The sequence below is a fragment of the Tachyglossus aculeatus genome, chromosome Y4 (genome assembly GCF_015852505.1).
Source record: "Tachyglossus aculeatus isolate mTacAcu1 chromosome Y4, mTacAcu1.pri, whole genome shotgun sequence".
In the NCBI taxonomy this organism is placed as follows: Eukaryota; Metazoa; Chordata; class Mammalia; order Monotremata; family Tachyglossidae; genus Tachyglossus; species Tachyglossus aculeatus.
The window spans coordinates 7,323,805-7,342,152 of record NC_052096.1 but is presented as its reverse complement, the minus strand read 5'-3'; the positions used below and the strand labels follow the sequence as shown (position 1 = coordinate 7,342,152).

The 18,348-nt window shown below is 51.2% G+C and overlaps 1 protein-coding gene across 1 annotated transcript; it reads right to left on the bottom strand.

The window, feature by feature from the left end:
- Positions 1–2,758: 2,758 nt before the first annotated feature.
- On the bottom strand, positions 2,759–13,912 carry UFC1 (ubiquitin-fold modifier conjugating enzyme 1). Its single transcript, XM_038768726.1, has 6 exons — positions 13,685–13,912; positions 7,670–7,737; positions 3,887–3,950; positions 3,626–3,702; positions 3,370–3,460; positions 2,759–3,142 (listed from the first exon to the last, which is right to left on the bottom strand). The coding sequence occupies exons 1-6, from the start codon at positions 13,805–13,807 to the stop codon at positions 3,071–3,073; spliced, it is 495 nt and encodes a 164-aa protein (XP_038624654.1). The 5' UTR covers positions 13,808–13,912; the 3' UTR covers positions 2,759–3,070.
- Between the last annotated feature and the right edge of the window lie 4,436 nt (positions 13,913–18,348).

Here is an 18,348-nt window from a genome sequence, read left to right as displayed (position 1 = left end):
TCGCGCGCGCGCGCTCTCTCTCTCTCTCGCGCGCGCATGCGCGGCCGTCGCCATGGAGACACGAGCAACGCCGGCCCCTCTCCTTTCCCGAGCACCGCCACCATCTTTATCCATCCCGCCGGGCGCACGCCCCTACTGCACCCCTCCTTCGCGCCTGCCCCTGCGCGTGCGCGGCCGTCGTCATGGGGACACGAGCAACGCCGGCCCCGCCCCTTTCCCGGGCACCGCCTCCACTGCGCCTGCGCATCCTCCCTTCACACCTCCCCCCGCGCATGCGCGGCCGTCGCCTTGGCGACCGGAGCAACGCCGGCCCCGACTATGTGTCCCTCCTGCCGTGCACGCGCCCCGATCGCGCCTGCGCCCCCCTGTCCGCGCGCGCACATCCCCCCCCTCCGGCGCATGCGCGGCCGTCGCCCTGGAGACCGGAACGCCAGCCCGGCCCCTTTCCCGCCCGCCACAGTCTTAAAGAGACACCGGCCTCTTTTTCCACGGTGTTCATTCACTCATATTTATTGAGCGCTTACTGTGTGCAGAGCACTGTACTATAATAATAATGCCATTTATTAAGCTTTTACTACGTGCAAGCTGTGCAACCTTCTAGACTATTCTATTTATTTTATTTTGTTAACATGTTTGGTTTTGTTGTCTGTCTCCCCCTTCTAGACTGTGAGCCCACTGTTGGGTAGGGACTGTCTCTAGATGTTGCCAACTTGTACTTCCCAAGCGCTTAGTCCAGTGCTCTGCACACAGTAAGCGCTCAATACGACTGATTGATTGATTGATTGACTGTGAGCCCACTGTTGGGTCGGGACCGTCTCTATATGTTGCCAACTTGGACTTCCCAAGCGCTTAGTCCAGTGCTCTGCACACAGTAAGCGCTCAATAAATTTGATTGATTGATTGCAAAGCACTGTTCTAAGCGCTGGGGAGGTTACAAGGTGATCAGGTTGTCCCATGGGGGGGCTCACAGTTTTAATCCCCATTTTACAGATAAGGTCACTGGGGCCCACAGAAGTGAAGTGACTTGCCCAAAGTCACCCAGCTGACAACTGGCAGCGCCTGGATTTGAACCCATGACCTCGGACTCCAAAGCCCGGGCTCTTGCCACTGAGCCACGCTGCTTCTCTAAGCGCTCGGGAAGTACAAGTCGGCAACGTCTAGAGACGGTCCCTACCCAACAGCGGCTCACAGCCTAGAAGGGGGAGACAAGACAACAAAACAAAACATATTAACAAAATAAAATAGAATAGTAAATATGTACAAGTAAAATCAATAGAGTAATAAATCTGTACAAACATATATACAGGTGCTGTGGGGAGGGGAAGGAGGTAGGGTTCGGGGGGTGATGGGGAGCGGATCTCCGCAACCTTCCTCTCCCCCGACACCTCTACCTAGGGGGTCGCCTACAGTCCCGCTTTCTAGTCACAAAAATAATAAGACTTGGCCTTCCCAAGCGCTGGGTCCAGTGCTCTGCACATAGTCAGCGCTCAATAAAAACGATTGAACGAATGAATAAATATGGGTAAAGCGCTATTTGCTCAGCTTTGGGAGAGCTACCAACTCACACACTCTCAATCGTAATAACAATAATAATAATTATGATGACATTTGTTAAGCGCTTACTATGTGCAGAGCACTGTTCTAAGCGCTGGGGGGGGGATACAAGGTGATCAGGTTGTCCCACGTGGGGCTCACAGTCTTAATCCCCATTTTACAGATGAGGTAGCTGAGGCTCAGAGAAGTTAAGTGACTTGCCCAAGGTCATCATCATCATCATCATCAATCATATTTATTGAGCGCTTACTATGTGCAGAGCACTGTACTAAGCACTTGGGAAGTACAAATTGGCAACATCTAGAGACAGTCCCTGCCCAACAGTGGGCTCACAGTCTAGAAGGCCTCCTCCAGGAGGCCTTCCCAGACTGAGCCCCCTCCTTCCCCTCTCCATCCCCCCGTCTTACCTCCTTCCCTTCCCCACAGCACCTGTATATATGTATATATGCTTGTACATATTTATTACTCTATTTTACTTGTACATATCTATTCTATTTATTTTATTTTGTTAATATGTGTGGTTTTGTTCTCTGTCTCCCCCTTTTAGACTGTGAGCCCACTGTTGGGTAGGGACTGTCTCTAGATGTTGCCAATTTGTACTTCCCAAGCGCTTAGTACAGTGCTCTGCACATAGTAAGCGCTCAATAAATACGATTGATTGATTGATTGTCTCCCCCTTTTAGACTGTGAGCCCCCTGTTGGGTAGGGACTGTCTCTAGATGTTGCCAATTTGTACTTCCCAAGCCCTTAGCACAGTGCTCTGCACATAGTAAGCGCTCAATAAATACGATTGATGATGAATAATAACGGCACTTATTAAGCACTATGTGCAAAGCACTGGAGACTGGGAGCCCCACGGGGGGACAACCTACTTATCTTGTATCTACCCCAGTGCTTGGCACATAGGAAGCGCTTTTAGGCTATGAGCCCGCCGCTGTTGGGTAGGGACCGTCTCTAGATGTTGCCAACTTGGACTTCCCAAGCGCTTAGTCCAGTGCTCCGCACACAGTAAGCGCTCAATAAATACGATCGATCGATCGATTAACAAATACCATCGTTGTTATTAGACCCACGGCGGGGCCGGGACTCCCACTCCGCCACGCTGCTTCTAACCTAGACTCTCAGCCGGCCCCGAGAGGGGGAAGCGCCCCGCTCCTGCTCCCTTGCCAACCCGCGTCCCCCCACAAACACAGTAACCCGGGAGGGCAGCGGGGAGGAAGTGTTTATTTGGGGGCTGGGAGGACGGACAATCTCCACATACGCATCCCGGGGAGCCGGCGGAGGGTGGGGGGGGTCCCCCTCTTCTCATGGTCCCCCAGTTAGGGGACCCTCCCGGCCTCCCAAACCGGGGGGGAAAGACCTACGGTGGGAAGGTGGAATGAAGCCCGGCGTGCAGCGCGGGGCGGCCGTGGGAATGTCCGGGCATTCCGGGGGCTCCGCCTGGCCGGTCCCCGGGGCGTCGGGACTGGGCGTCACCCCCTTCCCGTCCCCTCCGCACGACGGTCAGCCGGACTCCTCACTTCTCCTTGTGCTGGATCAGCCCCTTCTGGATTAAGTCCGGGATCTCCACCGCCAGCCAAGGTCCCAACTATCGCCAGGCGGGAGGAGAGGAGGGGGGACGCTCGATCCATCGCCGCTATCTATTCACTCAGTCGTATTTATTGAGCGCTTACAGGGCTCTGCCCACAGGACTAAGCGCTCGGGAAGCCCGTACCGGGACGGTCCCTACCCAACAAGGGGCTCACAGGCTAGAACGGCGCTGACTGGGGGCAGGGCACTGTGCTAGACCCCTTCCTCCCCCGGCCCCCGACTCACCCCCAGGGCCATGAGGTGGGCCAGGCCGAACTTGGGGACGTTCCGGGCCCACAGGGGCTTGAAGTGGTCCGTCAGGCAGATCTTGCCGCCCCTGCGGGAGGCGGACGGGGTCTCAGACGCGCTCCTCCCGCCGCCGCCGCTCACGCGCGTCCGTCCGGGCGCCGGGCAACCGCCCGGACGCTCGTCCCGGGGGGCCTTGGGGAAGAACCGCACCGGCCCGGGATGATCCCAAACCACCCGAACGGCGAATCCCGACCTGTACATCTTGGCCGTCTTCCCGTCCAGCTCGGGGATGGCGATCTCGGGCGCGGTCCCGGGGTACGTCACGGGGATCTGGAGGGGAGATGGGACAGTGACGCCCCTCCCCGCCTCACCCCCTCCTCCCTCTACTGATTTCACACTTCTTCCTCCTCCCCGAGGGACCCCCGGCCCCAACGATGACCCCCCCCACCACCCGCCCGGAGAAGCCCCTCCGGCCCCCCGCCCCATCCTCCTCCTCCTCCTCCCTCGCACTCACATCAAACTCGACGTCGAACTCATACTTGAGGAGGTCGTGGATGTGCCAGCATTTCCCAAACCAACTGCAACGCGGGGAGAGAAGGACCTCAGCCGGGTCGCAATCCGTCGACCGGTCGGTGGAATTTTCGGCGCGCTTAATGGGTGCCAATTTGTACTTCCCAAGCGCTTAGTACAGTGCTCTGCACATAGTAAGCGCTCAATAAATACGATTGATGATGATGATGACGGGTGCCAAGCACCGTATGAGAGGCATTTGTTCGGCGCGCTTAGTGGGTGCCGATAGGTTGCCAATTTGTACTTCCCAAGCGCTGAGTACAGTGCTCTGCACATAGTAAGCGCTCAATAAATACGATTGATGATGATGATGATGGGTGCCAAGCACCGTATGAGAGGCATTTGTTCGGCGCGCTTAGTGGGTGCCGATAGGTTGCCAATTTGTACTTCCCAAGCGCTGAGTACAGTGCTCTGCACATAGTAAGCACTCAATAAATACGATTGATGATGATGATGATGGGTGCCAAGCACCGTATGAGAGGCATTTGTTCGGCGCGCTTAATTGGTGCCAATATGTTGCCAATTGGTACTTCCCAAGCACTTAGTACAGTGCTCTGCACATAGTAAGCGCTCAATAAATACGATTGATGATGATGATGATGGGTGCCGAGCACCGTATGAGAGGCATTTGTTCGGCGCGCTTAATGGGTGCCGATAGGTTGCCAATTTGGACTTCCCAAGCTCTTAGTCCAGTGCTCTGCACATAGTAAGCGCTCAATAAATACGATTGATGATGATGATGATGATGGGTGCTGAGCACCGTATGAGAGGCATTTGTTCGGCACATACTATGGGCCGGGCACTGTAGTAAGCGCTGGGGTGAACACAAGCAAACTGTACAGACAATGGTGGTATTTGGGGAGCGCTTACTAAGTGCCAAGACTGTACTAAGAAGCAGCGTGGCTCAGTGGAAAAGAGCCCGGGCTTTGGAGTCGGAGGTCATGGGTTCAAATCCCGGCTCTGCCAATTGTCAGCTGGGTGACTTTGGGCAAGTCACTTCACTTCTCTGGGCCTCAGTTCCCTCATCTGGAAAATGGGGATGAAGACTGGGAGCCCCCCCCGTGGGACAACCTGATCACCTTGTAACCTCCTCAGCGCTTAGAACAGTGCTTTGCACATAGTAAGAGCTTAATAAATGCCATCATTATTATTATTATTATTACTAAGCACTGGGGTGGATGCAAACACATTGTACTATTAATTGTGGTATTGGTTAAAAATTACAGCATTTGTTAAGCGCTTACTAAGTGCCAGGCACTATACTAAGCACCTGGGTGAATGCAAGCAAACTGTACTATTCATTCATTCATTCAGCCATATTTATTGGGCGCTTACTGTGTGCAGAGCACTGGACTAAGCGCTTGGGAAGTCCAAGTTGGCAACATCTAGAGACGGTCCCTACCCGACAGCGGGCTCACAGTCTAGAAGGGGGAGATGGACAACAAACCAAAACACATTAACAAAATAAATAGAATATGTACAAGTAAAATAAATATATTTATTGAGCGCTTACTGTGTGCAGAGCACTGTACTAAGCGCTTGGGAAGTCCAAGCTGGCAACATCTAGAGACGGTCCCTTCCCGACAGCGGGCTCACAGTCTAGAAGGGGGAGACAGAGAACAAAACCAAACATATTCACAAAATAAATAGAATATGTACAAGTAAAATAAATATATTTATTGAGCGCTTACTGTGTGCAGAGCACTGTACTAAGAGCTTGGGAAGTCCAAGTTGGCAACATATAGAGACGGTCCCTACCCGACAGCGGGCTCACAGTCTAGAAGGGGGAGACGGACAACAAAACAAAACACATTAACAAAATAAATAGAATATGTACAAGTAAAATAAATATATTTATTGGGCGCTTACTGTGTGCAGAGCACTGTACTAAGCGCTTGGGAAGTCCAAGTTGGCAACATCTAGAGACGGTCCCTACCCGACAGCAGGCTCACAGTCTAGAAGGGGGAGATGGACAACAAACCAAAACACATTAACAAAATAAATAGAATATGTACAAGTAAAATAAATATATTTATTGAGCGCTTACTGTGTACACAGCACTGTACTAAGCGCTTGGGAAGTCCAAGTTGGCAACATATAGAGACGGTCCCTACCTGACAGTGGGCTCACAGTCTAGAAGGGGGAGACGGACAACAAAACAAAACATATTAACAAAATAAATAGAATACGTGCAAGTAAAATAAATATATTTATTGAGCGCTTACTGTGTGCAGAGCACTGTACTTAAGCGCTTGGGAAGTCCAAGTTGGCAACATATAGAGACGGTCCCTACCCGACAGCGGGCTCACAGTCTGGAAGGGGGAGACAGACAACAAAACAAAACATATTAACAAAATAAATAGAATATGTACAAGTAAAATAGAGTAATAAATATGTACAAACATATGTACAGGTGCTGTGGGGAGGGAAAGGGGGTAAGGTGGGGGGGTGGGGAGGAGGAGGAGGAGAGGAAGGATAAATAATTATGATATTTGTTAAGCGCTTACTAAGTGCCAGGCACTACACTAAGCGCCTGGGTGAATGCAAGCAAACTGTACTATTGATTGTGGTATTTGTTAATAAATAATTATGATATTTGTTAAGCGCTTACTGCCAGGCACTATACTAAGCGCTGGGGTGGAGAGCCCTGCTGAGAGCTCACCTCCTCCAGGAGGCCTTCCCAGACTGAGCCCCTTCCTTCCTCTCCCCCTCGTCCATCCCCCTCATCTTACCTCCTTCCCTTCCCCACAGCACCTGTATATATGTATATATGTTTGTACAGATTTATTACTCTATTAATTTTACTTGTCCATATCTATTCTATTTATTTGATTTTGTTAGTATCTTTGGTTTTGTTCTCTGTCTCCCTCTTTTAGACTGTGAGCCCACTGTTGGGTAGGAACTGTCTCTGTTCCAATTTGTTGCCAATTTGTACTTCCCAAGCGTCTCTATAAGTTCCCAACTTGGACTTCCAAAGCGCTTAGTACAGTGCTCTGCACACAGTAAGCGCTCAATAAATATGACAGAGAATGAATGAAATGAACATAGTAAGCGCTTAATAAATGTCATTATTATTATTACTAGAACAGTGCTTGGCCCATAATAAGTGCTTAATAAATTCCATTATTATTATTATTATTATTAGAACAGCGCTTGGCCCATAATAAGTGCTTAATAAATTCCATTATTATTATTATTATTATTATTCTTAGAACAGCGCTTGGCCCATAATAAGTGCTTAATAAATTCCATTATTATTATTATTATTAGAACAGCGCTTGGCACATAGTAAGCGCTTAATAAATGCCAATATTATTATTATAACAGCGCTTGGCACATAGCAAGCGCTTCCCAAATCCCGTCCTGGTCATTTATAGGTACATGTATGTATATAGGTTTGTACATATTCATTACTCTATTTATTTGACTTGTATTTATCTATTGTATTTATTTTATTTTGTTAATCTGTTTGGTTTTGTTGTCTGTCTCCCCCTTCTAGACTGTGAGCCCGCTGTTGGGTAGGGACCGTCTCTAGATGGTTGCCAACTTGGACTTCCCGAGTGCTTAGTACAGTGCTCTGCACACAGGAAGCGCTCAATAAATATGATTGAATGAATTATTATTATTATTATTATTATTATTATTATTATTATCATTATTGTGGCTGCTTCTCTGCTTTGAGCCATCCCGCCACCCCTCCCTTAAAACCACCACCGGCCCCACGTACCGGGTCCCTTCCTTGTTGGACTCCAGCCGGAACCAGTCGTTATCGGCCTTCTTGTTGTTCTCCACGTACTGGGGGAGGGATAATAATAATAATAATAATAATGGCATTTATTAATAATAATAATAATAATAATAATGGTATTTATTAAGCGCTTACTATGTGCAAAGCACCGTTCTAAGCGCTGGGGAGGTTACAAGGTGATCAGGTTGTCCCACGTGGGGCCTCCCAGTCTTCATCCCCATTTTGCAGATGAGGGAACTGAGGCCCAGAGAAGCGACGTGACTTGCCCAAAGTCACCCAGCTGACAAGCGGCGGAGCCGGGATTAGAACCCACCACCTCGGACTCCCAAGCCCGGGCTCTTTCCACTGAGCCACGCTGCTTCTCTACGGCTGGACGAATGAATAGTAGCGATGGTATTCGTTAGGCGCTTACTACGTGCCAGGCACTGTACTCGGCGCCGGGGCGGAGGCGAGCTCATCGTGTGGGACACGGTCCCCCGTCCCGTGTGGGGCTCGCTGTCTCCAGCCCCGTTGTCCAGGTGAGGGAACTGAGGCACAGAGGAGCGACGTGACTTGCCCAAAGCCACACAGCAGACATGGGGCAGCGCCGGGATTAGAACCCATGACCTTCTGACTCCCAGCCCTGTAAATTCGGGAGGGCTCCTGGAAGAAGGAAGCAGGGTTGCCCGGTGGAAAGAGCATGGGCCTGGGAGCAGAAGCACCCGGGTTCGAAACCCGGCCGCTATGTGACTTTGGGCACGTCGCTGAACTTCTCTGTGCCCCGGTGACTTCATCTGCAAAATGGGGATTAAGGCTGTGAGCTCCATGGGGGACTGGGATTGTGTCCGACCTTGTAATAATAATAATAATGATGGCATTTATTAAGCACTTACTATGTGCAAAGCACTGTTCTAAGCACTGGGGAGGCTACAAGGCGATCAGGTTGCCCCACGGGGGGCTCCCAGTCTTCATCCCCATTCTAGAGTTGAGGTAATTGAGGCACAGAGAAGCTAAGTGACTTGCCCAAGCACTTATTATGGGCAAAGCACTGTTCTAAGCACTGGGGAGGTTACAAGGTGATCAGGTTGTCCCATGGGGGGGGGGGGGGGGGCTCACAGTCTTCATCCCCATTTTACAGATGAGGGAACTGAGGCCCAGAGAAGTGAAGTGACTTGCCCAAAGTCACCCAGCTGACAACTGGCGGAGCCGGGACTTGAACCCATGACCTCGGACTCCACAGCCCGGGCTCTTTCCACCGAGCCACGGTGGATGAGATAGATGGGGCGGGGAACTGAGCGGGTGACGGGGGAGCCGGCCGGGGCCCCCCACCCCGAATCCGCGGCCCCTCCGCGGCCCGGCCGGGGAGCCGCTCCTCGGCTGTGCCACCTTGGGCAACTCGCTCAACTTCTCTGGGCCTCAGTGACCTCATCTGGAAAATGGGGAGTGGGACCGGGAGCCCCACGGGGGACAGGGACTGCGTCCAGCCCGTTCCCTTCAAGGCCCTACTGAGACAGTAGGGGAAACTGTGAGCCCGCTGTTGGGTAGGGACCGTCTCTAGATGTTGCCAACTTGGACTTCCCAAGCGCTTAGTACAGTGCTCTGCACACAGTAAGCGCTCAATAAATACGATTGAATGAATAATAAGCAATTCCCCACCCCAATTCTATGTATTCTGACGGTATTGACACCTGTCTAGTTGTTCTGTTTTGCAGTCTGTCTCCCCCTTCTAGACTGAGAGTCCGTTGTTGGGAGGGATTGTCTCTACCTGTTGCCGAATTGCACTTTCCAAGCGCTTAGTGCAGTGCTCTGCACACAGTAAGCGCTCAATAAATACGATTGAATGAACAATAAGCAGACACAATTCCCCGCCCCCAATTCTATGTATTCTGACGGTATTGAAACCTGTCTACTTGTTCTGTTTTGCTGTCTGTCTCCTTCTAGACTGTGAGTCCGCTGTTGGGAGGGACTGTCTCTGTTGCCAAATTGTACTTTCCAAGCGCTTAGTGCAGTGCTCTGCACACAGTAAGCGCTCAATAAATACGATTGAATGAATAATAAGCAATTCCCCACCCCAATTCTATGTATTCTGACGGTATTGACACCTGTCTAGTTGTTCTGTTTTGCTGTCTGTCTCCCCCTTCTAGACTGTGAGTCCGCTGTTGGGAGGGACTGTCTCTGTTGCCAAATTGTACTTTCCAAGCGCTTAGTGCAGTGCTCTGCACACAGTAAGCGCTCAATAAATACGATTGAATGAATAATAAGCAATTCCCCACCCCAATTCTATGTATTCTGACGGTATTGACACCTGTCTAGTTGTTCTGTTTTGCTGTCTGTCTCCCCCTTCTAGACTGTGAGTCCGCTGTTGGGAGGGATTGTCCCTACCTGTTGCCGAATTGTACTTTCCAGGCGCTTAGTGCAGTGCTCTGCATACTGTAAGCGCTCAATAAATACGACTGAATGAACAATAAGCAGACACAATTCCCCGCCCCCAATTCTATGTATTCTGATGGTACTGACACCTGTCTACTTGTTCTGTTTTGCTGTCTGTCTCCCCCTTCTAGACTGTGAGCCCATTGTTGGGAGGGATTGTCTCTGTTGCCGAATTGTACTTTCCAGGCGCTTAGTGCAGTGCTCTGCACACAGTAAGCGCTCAATACGATTGAATGAATAATAAGCAGACAATTCCCCGCCCCCAATTCTATGTGTTCTGACGGTATCGACACCTGTCTACTTGTTCTGTTTTGCCGTCTGTCTCCCCCTTCTAGACTGTGAGTCCGTTGTTGGGAGGGATGGTCTCTACCTGTTGCCAAACTGTACTTTCCAAGCGCTTAGTACAGTGCTCTGCACACAGTAAGCGCTCAATACGATTGAATGAACAATAAGCAGACAACTTCCCGCCCCCAATTCTATGTATTCTGATCAATCAATCAATCAATCATATTTATTGAGAGCTTACTGTGTGCAGAGCACTGTACTAAGCGCTTGGGAAGTCCAAGTTGGCAACATCTAGAGACAGTCCCGACCCAACAGTGGGCTCACAGTCTAAAAGGGGGAGACAGAGATGGTATTGACACCTGTCTACTTGTTCTGTTTGCTGTCTGTCTCACCCTTCTAGACTGTGAGCCCGTTGTTGGGAGGGACTGTCCCTACCTGTTGCCGAATTGCACTTTCCAAGCGCTTAGTGCAGTGCTCTGCACACAGTAAGCACTCAATAAATATGATTGAATGAACAATAAGCAGACACAATTCCCCGCCCCCAATTCTATGTATTCTGACGGTATTGACACCTGTCTACTTGTTCTGTTTTGCTGTCTGTCTCCTTCTAGACTGTGAGTCCGTTGTTGGGAGGGACTGTTTCTGTTGCCAAATTGTACTTTCCAAGCACTTAGTGCAGTGCTCTGCACACAGTAAGCGCTCAATAAGTACGATTGAATGAACAATAAGCAGACACAATTCCCCGCCCCCAATTCTATGTGTTCTGACGGTATTGACACCTGTCTACTTGTTCTGTTTTGCTGTCTGTCTCCCCCTTCTAGACTGTGAGTCCGCTGTTGGGAGGGATTGTGCCTACCTGTTGCCGAACTGTACTTTCCAGGCGCTTAGTGCAGTGCTCTGCACACAGTAAGCGCCCAATAAATACGATTGAATGAATGAATGAACAATAAGCAGACACAATTCCCCGCCCCCCAAGGAGCTCACGGTCTGGACACGTCACCTTAGGCCACAGGGGAGCCCGCTCCATCATCATCATCAATCGTATTTATTGAGTGCTTACTATGTGCAGAGCACTGTACTAAGCGCTTGGGAAGTCCAAGTTGGCAACATCTAGAGCCAGTCCCTACCCAACAGGGGGCTCACAGTCTAAAAGGGGGAGACAGAGAACAAAACCAAACATACTAACAAAATGGCCCACAGGGATTTTCTACTCCAAGCTGGACAGTTGAGCCTTCCTCCGGCATTCCCTATCTGAAGTCTGACCCCCCACATCCCCCTTTCCCGCCCCCAAAATTTCCCCTTCCCCACGGCGGCGTCTCGGAGCAAAAGGACAGCCCGGCGAAGCGGCGAGAGCCCGGGCCTGGGACTCAGAGGGACCCGGGTTCAAATCCCGGCTCTGCCACTTGTCCGCTGTGTGACCCTGGAAAATGGGGATTGAGGTTGTAAACCCCACGTGGGACAGGGACTGTGTCCGATCCCATTTGCTTGTACTTAGTACAGTGCCTGACACATAGTAAGCGCTCAAGTAGAACCACAATCGTTATTATCAGTATGACGACTATTATTACGGGGGGTCAGGAAGTGGTACCCGCCCGGAGCCTATTCAGAGCAACGTGGCTCAGTGGCAACAGCCCGGGCTTGGGAGTCACGGGTCGTGAGTTCTAATCCGGGCTCCGCCACTTGTCAGCTGGGTGACTTAGGGCCAGTCACTTCACTTCTCTGGGCCTCAGTGACCTATTCTGTAAAATGGGGACTGAGACTGCGAGCCCCACGGGGGACAACCTGGTCACCTTGTATGTTCCCCAGCGCTTAGAACAGTGCTCGACACATAATAAGCGCTTCACAAATACTATTATTATTATGAGGGACGAGCGACTGTGTCAGTGTGGCTTAGCGGCAAGAGCCCGGGCTTGGGAGTCAGAGGTCGTGGGTTCAAATCCCGGCTCCGCCCCTTATCAGCTGGGTGACTTTGGGCACTTCACTGGGCCTCAGTTCCCTCATCTGGAAAATGGGGATGAAGACTGGGAGCCCCACGTGGAACAACCCGATAGCAATAATAATGTTGGTGTTTGTTAAGCGCTTACTATGTGCCAAGCACTGTTCTATGCGCTGGGGTTGGGGGCGGGGGTTTACAAGGTGATCAGGTTGTCCCGCAAGGGGATAAAGCGTGTAATAAATGCCATTAAAAAAAAAGGAGAAGAAGAAAAAGGAGAAGGACAAGAAAAACAAGGAGAAAAAGGAGTAGAAAAAGGAGAAGAAGGAAAAGAAGGAAGAGGAGAAGAAGAAAAAAGGGAAGGAGAAGAAAAAAGGAGAAGGAAAAAAAGGGAAGAAAAAGGAGAAGAAAAAAGGAGAGGAAAAAAGAAGAGGAAAAAAAGAAAAAAGAAGAAAAAGGAAAAAGGAGAAGAAAAAGAAGGAAGAGAAGAAAAAGGAGAAGAAAAAAGAAGAAAAAAAGGAGAAGAAAGGAGAAAAAGGAAAAAGAAGAAAAAGGAGAAGAAAAAGGAGAAGAAAAAGAAGGAAGAGAAGGAGAAGAAGAAAAAGAAGGAAGAGGAGAAGAAGAAAAAAGGGAAGGAGAAGAAAAAGGAGAAGAAAAAGGAGAGGAAAAAAGAAGAGGAAAAAAGAAGAAGAAATAAGAAAAAGGAAAAAGGAGAAGAAAAAGAAGGAAGAGAAGAAAAAGGAGAAGAAAAAAGAAGAAACAAAGGAGAAGAAAGGAGAAAAAGGAAAAAGAAGAAAAAGGAGAAGAAAAAGGAGAAGAAAAAGAAGGAAGAGAAGGAGAAGAAGAAAAAGAAGGAAGAGGAGAAGAAGAAAAAAGGGAAGGAGAAGAAAAAAGGAGAAGAAAAAAGGAGAGGAAAAAAGAAGAAATAAGAAAAAGGAAAAAGGAGAAGAAAAAGAAGGAAGAGAAGAAAAGGGAGAAGAAAAAAGAAGAAACAAAGGAGAAGAAAGGAGAAAAAGGAAAAAGAAGAAAAGGAGAAGAATATGGCAGAGGAGAAGAAGAAAAAAGGGGAAGAAAAAAGGAGAAAAAGAAAAAAGAGGAGGAGAAAAAAGGAGGAGAAAGAAGAGGGAAAAAGAAAAAAGAAGAAAAAACAGAAGAAAAAAGAGAAAAAAAAAACAGAAAAAGGAGACAAAGGAAAAAGGAGCAGAAAAAGGAGAATGATAATAATAATAATGGCATTTATTAAGCACTTACTATGTGCAAAGCACTGTTCTAAGCGGTTGGAGAGTTACAGAGAAGAAAAAGGAGGGCAGGGAGGGAAAAAGGCGAAAAAGGCGAAGAGTCAAAGCGTAGGAGCAAGAGGCACCGACCGCGATGAGCGCCTGATACTCCTCCTTGAGGCGGCGGACCCACAGGTCCCGGTCCCGGGGCCCCGCGCCCGTCCGCAGCACCGGCAGCGCCGACACCGCCCGACGCGTCGCCTCGTCCGCCATCTTCCACCGGCGCCGGAAGTCCCGCCCCCTCCGCCGCCACCGCGGCCGCCATCTTTACTGCGGGAACGCGCGCCCGTCGTCGGTCCGTCGTTTCTGTTGAGCGCTCACTGCGCTGGACTGAGCGCTTGGGAAGTAGATAGACCAAGTTCTCTTCAAAGCACCTCCGCTGGGGACGGCAGCCGCTTCCCGCCGCCCTCCTCCTCCCCGCCCACGTGACTTCCGGCCTCCCTCGGCAGGCCCCGCCCTACTAGGTTGCCAGGAACAAACATGGCGGCGCGGGAGGCGTCCGCGCTCTGATTGGCTTTCCGCCCCCACCCCCCGCTCCAGTACGACGGGTCCCTCGCGGGGGTCCGTACGCTACGCTTCTCATCGGAGGATTCGCTAAAACCCTTGGAAAAGGAGCAACTCCCGCTCCACGCCCAGCCCATCCTTCCTTGGCCAGGCTTCAAAATGGCCACCCGTCGCTGGTGGACATGCGCAGGGGGAGGCGGAGCAACCCTCGGGATCTGACGCATGCGCAGGGGGAGAGAACGCGCTCCGCCCTCGGGGTTGGGCGCATGCGCAGGAGGAGGTGGAGCAACCTTCGGGATCTGGCGCATGCGCAGGTGGAGAGAACGCGCTCCGCCCTCGGGGTTGGGCGCATGCGCTGGAGGAGGCAACGCAACCCGCGGGATCTGGCGCATGCGCACGAGGGGCGACCGCGCCCCGCCCTCGGGGCTGGGCGCATGCGCAGAAGTAGCGAACACCTCCCTCCCGCCCTCGGGATGGGCGCATGCGCAGTGAGACGGATCGAGGCCTTTTCCTGAATTGGAGGCGTTTGAGGGATTATATATCCCTTAAACTCCATCCCAAAAGTTCCGCCCAGGGCCCCGCAATCCTGCCAATTTGATGGGTGCAGGATAATAATAATAATGATGCTATTTGTTAAGCGCTTACTATGTGCAAAACACTGTTCCAAGCGCTGGGGGATACAAGGTGATGAGGTTGTCCCACGTAGGGCTCACGGTTTTAATCCCCATTTTACAGACGAGGGAACTGAGGCACAGGGAAGTGGCTTGCCCAGGGTCACACAGCTGACAAGTGGCAGAGCTGGGATTCGAACCCATGACCTCTGACTCCCAAGCCTGGGCTCTTTCCACTGGGCCACACTGCTTCTCTATGCCAAGCTCCTCTACTATTCGTTCACTCAGTGGTATTTATGGAGCGCTTAGTGCGTGCAGAGCACTGTACTAAACGCTTGGGAGGGCACCGCACACTAGAGAAGCAGCGTGGCTCAGTGGAAAGAGCCCGGGCTTTGGAGTCAGAGGTCATGGGTTCAAATCCCGGCTCTGCCAACCGTCAGCTGTGTGACTTTGGGCAAGTCACTTCACTTCTCTGGGCCTCAGTCGCCTCATCTGTAAAATGGGGTTAAAACTGTGAGCCCCACGTGGGACAACCTGATCACCCTGTAACCTCCCCAGCGCGTAGAACAGTGCTTTGCACATAGTAAGCGCTTAACAAATACCATCATTATTATTTACCCTGGCACAGATCAGCCAGTGCCCTCAGAAAGGGTGGCGGGCACCCATCCTTGGGGGGGGTGATAATAATAATAATTACGGTGCTTGTTAAGCACTTACTACGTGCCAAGCACTGTTATAATAATAATAATTGTGGTATTTGTTAAGCGCTTACTATGTTTACTTGTATCCACCCCAGCGCGGTGCCCGGCACATAGTAAGCGCTTAAATTGCATAGTCTAGACTGTGAGCCCGCTGTTGGGTAGGGACCGTCTCTCTATGTTGCCAACTTGTACTTCCCAAGCGCTTAGTGCAGTGCTCTGCACACAGTAAGCGCTCAATAAATACGATTGATTGATTAGCAAATGCCATCTGTGAGCCCACCGTTGGGTAGGGACCGTCTCTAGATGTTGCCAACTTGTACTTCCCAAGCGCTTAGTCCAGTGCTCTGCACACTGTAAGCGCTCAATAAATACGATTGATTGATTAACAAATGCCATCTGTGAGCCCACCATTGGGTAGGGACCGTCTCTAGATGTTGCCAACTTGTGCTTCCCAAGCGCTTAGTCCAGTGCTCCGCACACCGTAAGCGCTCAATAAATACGATTGATTGATTAACAAATACCATCTGTGAGCCCACCGTTGGGTAGGGACCGTCTCTAGATGTTGCCAGCTTGTACTTCCCCAGCGCTTAGTCCAGTGCTCCGCACACCGTAAGCGCTCAATAAATACGATTGATTGATTGATCGTTATTATTGGCAACCCCCCCACCCCACACCGTTACCTTCTCCGTCTTCACTCCCTCCTCCCTCCAGGTCCTCCTACTCCGGGGTTCCACCGGCCTGGGCGGGAAACCAGGGGTGATGGGGGGCGTCCAGCGGGTCCGGCAGGGATTGGGGGGCCGGTCTGCGTGGAGGAGACCTCTCCCCTCGGGGGGCCACGGTGAGGAACAGCAGGATCCAAAGTGGCTTCATCGGGACCTGGGTCGGAGGGCCCCCAAGCCAGGGTCGGGGCAGGGGACGCAGGCCTTGGGGAGGGGCCGTCACCGGGCCGGCCGTTCCATCCAGTGCTCTGCGCCCAGTAAGCGCTCAATAAATAGGTACGATTGAGTGAATCCAACTCGCCATGGGGGCCGGGGAGCCCTCGTCCAGTGGGAGGGGACGAAAGAAGACGATTCTCCCGTCCCAGCTCCTCCCTACCAGGCATGGCGTGGTGGCTAGAGCCCGGGCCGGGACTCAGAATAATAATAATAATAATAATGACGGTAGCATTTATTAAGCGCTTACTATGTGCCAAGCACTGTTCTAAGCGCTGGGGAGGTTACAAGGTGATCAGGTTGTCCCACGTGGGGCTCACAGGCTTAATCCCCTTTTTACAGATGAGGTTAACTGAGGCCCAGAGAAGTGGACTCGCCCAAAGTCACCCAGCTGACAATTGGCCGGGATTCGAACCCATGACCTCTAACTCCAAAGCCCGGGCTCTTTCCAGGGAGCCACGCTGCTTCTCTAAGAAGGTCCTGGGTTCTAATCCCGGCTCCGCCCTCGTCTGCTGGGTGGCCCTGGGCCGGCCGCTTCACTTCTCTGGGCCTCAGTTCCCTCATCTGGACAATGGGGATTGAGACTGTGAGCCCCCTCGTGGGACAGGGACCGTGTCCAACCCGATTTGCTTGTAATAAGAATAATAATAATGGTATTTGTTAAGCGCTTACTATGTGCAAAGCACTGTTCTAAGCGCTGGGGAGGTTACAAGGTGATCAGGTTGTCCCACGTGGGGCTCACAGGCTTAATCCTCATTTTACAGATGAGGTTAACTGAGGCCCAGAGAAGTGAAGTGACTCGCCCAAAGTCACACAGCTGACAATTGGCCGGGATTCGAACCCATGACCTCTAACTCCAAAGCCCAGGCTCTTTCCACTGAGCCTACTGAGAGTTCACCTCCTCCAGGAGGCCTTCCCAGACTGAGCCCCGTCCTTCCTCTCCCCCTCCCCTCCGCCTTACCTCCTTCCCCTCCCCACACCACCTGTATATATGTATATATGTTTGTACGGATTTATTACTCTATTTATTGTATTTGTACATATTTTTTCTATTTATTTTATTTTGTTAATATGTTTGCTTTTGTTGTCTGTCTCCCCCTTCTAGCCTGTGAGCCCGCTGTTGGGTAGGGACCGTCTCTAGATGTTGCCAACTTGGACTTCCCAAGCGCTTAGTCCAGTGCTCTGCACACAGTAAGCGCTCAATAAATACGATTGAATGAATGAATGAAGTGACTAGCCCAAAATCACCCAGCTGACAATTGGCGGAGCAGAGATTTGAACCCATGACCTCTGACTCCAAAGCCCGGGCTCTTTCCGCTGAGCCCCGCTGCTTCTCTAGAGCGTTCCCCCGCTCTAGACTGCAAGATGGATGTGGGCAGGGAACACGTCTAACCGCTCCGTTGTATCGTACTCTCAATGAGGCCTAGTGGCAAGCGCCCGGGGCCTGCGAGTCAGAAGGACGTGGGTTCGAATCCCGGCTCCGCCACTTGTCCGCTCCGTGACCTCGGGCCGATCACCTCATCATCATCATCATCAATCGTATTTATTGAGCGCTTCCTGTGTGCGGAGCACCTTACTAAGCGCTTGGGAAGTCCAAGTTGGCAACATCTAGAGACGGTCCCTACCCAACAGAGGGCTCACAGATCACTTGACGTCTCTGGGCCTCAGTGACCTCATCTGTAAAATGGGGGCTAAGACTGCGAGCCCCACGTAGGACGACCCGACGGCCTCGTATCGCCCGCAGCGCCTAGAGCGGTGCTGGGCACATTTGACAGATAATAATAATAATGATGATGGTATTTGTTGCCAATTTGTACTTCCCAAGCGCTTAGTACAGTGCTCTGCACGTAGTAAGCGCTCAATAAATATGATTGATGATGATGATGATAGTAGGCGCTTACCAATTACCAAATGCCATCGTAATTATTATTGCAGGGAGCCCTCCGGGACGGGGCCTGAGGGTGAAGGCCGATGGATCTCGGGTTCGGGGAGCACTCGCTGTGCCG